This window comes from Aristolochia californica, unplaced genomic scaffold, assembly GCF_029961685.1.
Source record: "Aristolochia californica isolate CCGP_79_NKW_82.1479 unplaced genomic scaffold, dmAriCali1.0.hap1 SCAF_4, whole genome shotgun sequence".
Lineage (NCBI taxonomy): Eukaryota > Viridiplantae > Streptophyta > Magnoliopsida > Piperales > Aristolochiaceae > Aristolochia > Aristolochia californica.
The window spans coordinates 4,371,655-4,374,961 of NW_027182103.1; the positions used below are offsets into that span (position 1 = coordinate 4,371,655).

The window sequence follows — 3,307 nt, forward strand, 5'->3', positions numbered from 1 at the left end:
TTCAATTCATGAATAGTTTGATTTATTGGAACTTATACAGGCATAGATTTCCTTGTACCATTTAAATGAGAATAACCCCTTCAAATAATTATTCGATTCCAGTCAAGTTTATTATCCGACACAACATCTGTGATGCATGTTTCCATCGAAAACATGGAATCTGATCTTTCTAGAGTTGTGAGGAATATTATCTCGTAGAGTAAATCTACTTAAAAATTCTTAAGCGATGTAGGAGCCCTCAATAAACAGGATGAACAACGTAAGAAACAACGACTTAATAGTTAATAAGAAGGTGTAATGCTTTCAAAAATTAAAATTCAAACAAAGGATATATCTTTTTGATTTAATTAATCAGTTGATTAATATTTCTAAATGCAAGGAGTTCACTTAGTAACCAACCAAAATATACTATAACATTACAACAAGTTAAGACTACTTATATCTTTTACATTAATATTTGCATCCATTTTACATTAATTCCTTCTATGGTGAATATATATTTGATTATTTTTTGAAAAAAAAGGCTTATATTTCTTGTAGGGAGCAATATAGACAGGTTGTTCCAAATTTGGGTGGAGATCTGTCAGTTCTCATGGTCTTACGTGTCCCCAATTACTTCAGTCACTCGCCCTAGTTCACCCTCAATTGAGCTTCCAAACTTGGAAGACTTGATCCCACACAAACTATCCAAATTAATGGTTTTTTATGCTTACCAAAGTCAGATAACGAGTTCAGGTTCTGTGGAAACTTTTCGGTTTTCATTTGCTGCCATCTTCCTCCATCTTGAAATGGTAATTTTCAGCTCGCTTATGCAGAACACCGATTTAGTGGATGTGGAACAATGGCAATCATGGCGTCTCGAGAGCGACTGTGAGTTCTAACAGGAAGTGTCACCCCACCCGTCGTCTTCATCCTAGTGTTCTTTCAACCCATCTTTGACTTCAACCACCTCTCACTTACTCTGTCCTTTGTGGCCAACCTCACTTCCATGATCCATGATCGCCATTAAAATACACAACCACTCTTCCACAGAAGAGCCATCGAAGTTTTTCAAAAAAAAAAACGAGTTCATTACTGAAAAAAGAACTTACAAAGAAGAAATAATCCAGGCCTAGACAAAGGAGAATAACAAAAAACTATTTATGTTTACATAATGAGAGTGTATGAGTATTTAATCAGGTAGCTAACTTTTTTATTTCCTTTGTGTTCATCAACATAATTATAAAGATCAGAATTCTTTACAGACTGATTCCCGCTCTTCCTCTCTTTCGAACTTTGCACAAAGATCTAAAAGCTGGAGTAGATTTGCATCTGGCTCAAGATATGCTCGAAGTTGTCGGTAGATTTCTCTATGGGGTGGGAATGCATCCCTTCATAAGTAGTCACCACTACCCCTTCATCCTTTGAGAGACGCTGGACTTGCTTCTTGACATTGCAGCCTTGATGGGTGCATCTGTAGTAGCTTCTGCAACAGAAGAGAAATCGATTTATATTAGCATTTATAGAAGCTAATGTCCAATGCCTCAACTAAATTTCAGTTTCTCAGAATCTAGATTTGAATTTGCTGTTCTTTATCCTTCCATTTAGTAGTTCTATGTTTCAAGACTGGTGATCCCAAATCAGATCGTTCTGTCATGGTGAATGGAGCTGCTCAAAGAGCAGTATTCTATGAAAGGTTTAGATGATCGCATCTTAAGACGGAAGCTTTTCTACAGATGCCATTAGATATATGCAAATATATCATTTAGGAAATACTTCAAAGTGGTTCAGTGGAACTCGATCAAAGTCTTTCAGCAATAACGGCGACGAAGGTCCCGGTTGAACTATTTAATCGAGCTGATACAAACAAAGAAAAGTTTCTCGTGGGATTTGACGCAAATCGTCAATCAGGGAATCAAGCAACTGAAACGAACCTTTCCCTTAAAAGGAAAAATTTCTGGGTTATCATCCAAGTTGAATTCAGTTCCATCTGCGACACCCTAAAGCAGTTTAAGTGGGTCTCTTCTTCCTTCTTTAGGCTTTTTAAATCAGCAGACAATGGATATGTGCACAATCCTTTGAACTTGAAAGTACAGCAAAAGCTTCAGGTTCGAATCTCCCACCTAACTTCAAAGTAGCGAAGCAGAAAGAGAGACGAATACAGGGAGAGGGAGAGAAGAACTGAAGAGGCGATTGATCGATAACTCACCTGGGGAATTTATTGTTCTTCACAGCCTTTTGCCCATATTTCCTCCACCGATAACCATCATCAAGTATATCCACTTGACTCCGGGTCTGAAACGCGTATCTGGGCTTCCTGATCTTCTTCTCGCCCTTCTTTTTAAGACCCTTGAATTCATTTTCCGACCCATGAGATGCCTCAGCCTCTGAGTGCTGCAAGCTCACATCCGTCTTCAAACCCAAGAACCCAGGCGAACTTCCACCTTCTGGGTTGGAACTGAGGCCACCGCTAAAGGCCTGAGAATTTACGGCGTGCGTCGAGTATGGCCCCGGCAGAGGACTGTTGTAATGAAACGAAGCAGCGGCAGCAGACGAAGACGATGCTGATGAACGAAATAGTAGCGGAGGACTCGCCATGTTTGAATTCAACCAGGAGAAAGAGGAGAGTACCAGGAGGGAAGGATTGGGGAGAGAGAAAAATGTAAACAAGGGAAGAAGAAGATGATACATATATAAAGAGAAGGAAAGCAATGGCGGCTGAAGTGCATTTTCAGTGAGGAAAAACAAAGCACGTAACAGAGGTGTCGTAAACGGCACGTAAAATGGACAAATACACTGTAATTTTATTCCAGATCAAAATACCCAGTTTAATATCCGCCGGCTGCATGATTAATCAATGGACTAGAGATTCTGAGAAATAAGGAATATTCACATATAATATAAAATTTTTAATTATTAAGCCCTAGGTGCTTTTTTTTTTTACTTAATTTAAGATATCAATTTTAGATTTTATCTCACAAATTAGGGAAAAGGTAGGAAAAAAATATTTATACTTGAAATGCCTTTGTAAAATATATAAATAATATTTTATTTAAATATTTTTAATAACTCAAAAACTAAGGGACATGTTTTAGGTTTTACCTACAAGTCGAAGATAGGGGAAAAAATCGTCAAGTTTTAAATTGGAGATGGGTTTTCCTGAACCTGACTTGTGGAATTTATATCGAATGTCGTTGTAAAATATTTAAATAATATTTTTTTAAATATTTTTTAATTCGATAGATTTATAGAAGTTTTAAAATATCTTAGAGGTCGGGTGGGAATAGAACATGTTGGATTTGGAATGGCTTCAGGATGTGGGGATAGG

At 37.4% G+C, this 3,307-nt stretch overlaps 1 protein-coding gene across 1 annotated transcript; it reads right to left on the reverse strand.

Annotated features, from left to right (window-relative positions):
• Positions 1 to 1,287: 1,287 nt before the first annotated feature.
• On the reverse strand, positions 1,288 to 2,577 carry LOC137963998 (probable WRKY transcription factor 75). Its single transcript, XM_068811256.1, has 2 exons — positions 2,189 to 2,577; positions 1,288 to 1,465 (listed from the first exon to the last, which is right to left on the reverse strand). Exons 1-2 carry the CDS (start codon positions 2,575 to 2,577, stop codon positions 1,288 to 1,290), a joined length of 567 nt encoding a protein of 188 aa, XP_068667357.1.
• Positions 2,578 to 3,307: the final 730 nt, after the last annotated feature.

Coding starts and splice junctions, on each gene's coding strand:
- LOC137963998 (XM_068811256.1), bottom strand. CDS start 2,577: ATGGCGAGTCCTCCGCTACTATTTCGTTCATCAGCATCGTCTTCGTCT. Junction 1,466..2,188: donor AAGAACAATAAATTCCCCAG/GTGAGTTATCGA, acceptor CTTCTGTTGCAG/AAGCTACTACAGATGCACCC.